At 36.4% G+C, this 1,548-nt stretch overlaps 1 protein-coding gene across 2 annotated transcripts in view; it reads left to right on the top strand.

Annotated features, from left to right (window-relative positions):
* The first annotated feature begins 264 nt into the window (after positions 1-264).
* The window catches only part of LOC112055995 (zinc finger protein ubi-d4), a 29,018-nt gene continuing 27,734 nt past the window's right edge, over positions 265-1,548 (top strand). For both annotated transcript variants that reach the window (XM_052885191.1, XM_052885190.1), the window contains exons 1-3: positions 265-369; positions 500-609; positions 768-861. In XM_052885191.1, coding sequence (XP_052741151.1) covers positions 314-369; positions 500-609; positions 768-861 — 260 coding nt within the window. In that variant the 5' untranslated portion in view covers positions 265-313. The remainder of the gene's footprint in view (positions 370-499; positions 610-767; positions 862-1,548) is intronic.

Here is a 1,548-nt window from a genome sequence, read left to right as displayed (position 1 = left end):
TGACGTATGCTTAGTGTTGACCGCCTAAGGAGCATTTCCGTCTCATTTTATGATAGTATTTTATTTATGGGCTCCCAAAACTATGCACACAATTTTCAAATAATTTACAATGTAGGTATTTTTAATAAATTTAAATAGAAAGTCAAAAAATATTTACTTAAAATACTAATTGAATGACCCTCCTAAAGTTAACGAAAGTTATTTTATTAAATGAAGTTTAACTAATATACGTTTCATATTTTTATTATCAGCAACATCAGGCGGAAACAGAACTAATGTCAAAAACGTCATCGATCGGCGTCTCAATAATAAAATGGCGGCCGCAGAGATCCAAGTTGTAAATCCATCAAATTTAGCGAAAATAGAAAGGTTTGAATTGTGTTTTATGTTTCAAACAAAGCCGCGCTCGCTATTGCTATTGTTCTTAAAGTGCGAAGTGTTGTTATTAGTGCTACGTGTTGTTTTGCGTTGTTTTGTTGTCACGGCGTTTTGTTTTCAGTTTCCTCAATGATCCGAGCTACAAGGAGATTATTGAGAACTCTTCGACATTCAATTCGCGACTATGTGCCGAACGGAGAATGCGGATGCCTTTTATCGACACCCAAACGGGTAAGTAATAATATAATATTAATATAACGATCACAACTACTATGACTTAGGGAAAATTTTCTGTTAATGTATCACGCCTGTGTAATATTATGTTTTTATTCAGTAATGCAATTGTAAAAACAAATTCTATATTAAATTTCGTTTTATTACGTTTGTAGGTGTTGCACAGAGCCATTCCAATTTATTTATGACCAGAAAACAGAGAATGCCTGGTGCAAGAGAGGGACAAGTCTACACATATCCATCGCAGAGGTAAAACTTCTTATATTGATTACAATCTCGCTTAATATCAAGTTACAGTGAAATAGCTAACTTGGAAAAAGTATACTTCATGGTGATGAAGTATCATCATATCAGCCGATGGACGTCCACTGCAGGACATAGGCCTTTTTTAGGGATTTCCAAACATCACGATACTCAGCCACCTGCATCCAGCAAATCCCTGCGACTCGCTTAATGTCTTCAGGCCACCTAGTGGGGGGTCGACCAACACTGCTTTCGCAAATGTAAAAAAATGTACGGAAATTACAGATCTTGATGACGTGACCTGTCAGTAGCAAATGTCATTCCCATACATTTTTCTAGTTTTCGAAGCATTTGCACTTGGTTGCATCATGGCACTTGGCCACAGGGGCTGATATTGCAACAACAAAAATGTTTTTGTACACTGCACATCTATATGAAACTCTGACTGGATTTGTTGTGGGCTCTTTACAGACCAAGGTGTATTTGGAAACCTAGTGACTTTGATTTTAAGTTTTCAACTTTAGCTATCACTATTAAATTCCGGCCGCTCAGAGATTTCTGTCAGGTTGTGATTGAATGGTACAAACATATTATTCAATTACAATTGCTTCGATATTTTGTCTTATCACTACAAACAGTTGGCATAACCTTGAAACTGCACAGTTGAATAACCTTGTACCCCAGTTTGAAGTT

Source organism: Bicyclus anynana, chromosome 2 (assembly GCF_947172395.1).
Source record: "Bicyclus anynana chromosome 2, ilBicAnyn1.1, whole genome shotgun sequence".
In the NCBI taxonomy this organism is placed as follows: domain Eukaryota; kingdom Metazoa; phylum Arthropoda; class Insecta; order Lepidoptera; family Nymphalidae; genus Bicyclus; species Bicyclus anynana.
The sequence above is the reverse complement of the archived record's forward strand: the minus strand, read 5'-3'. Positions and strand labels throughout refer to the sequence as shown.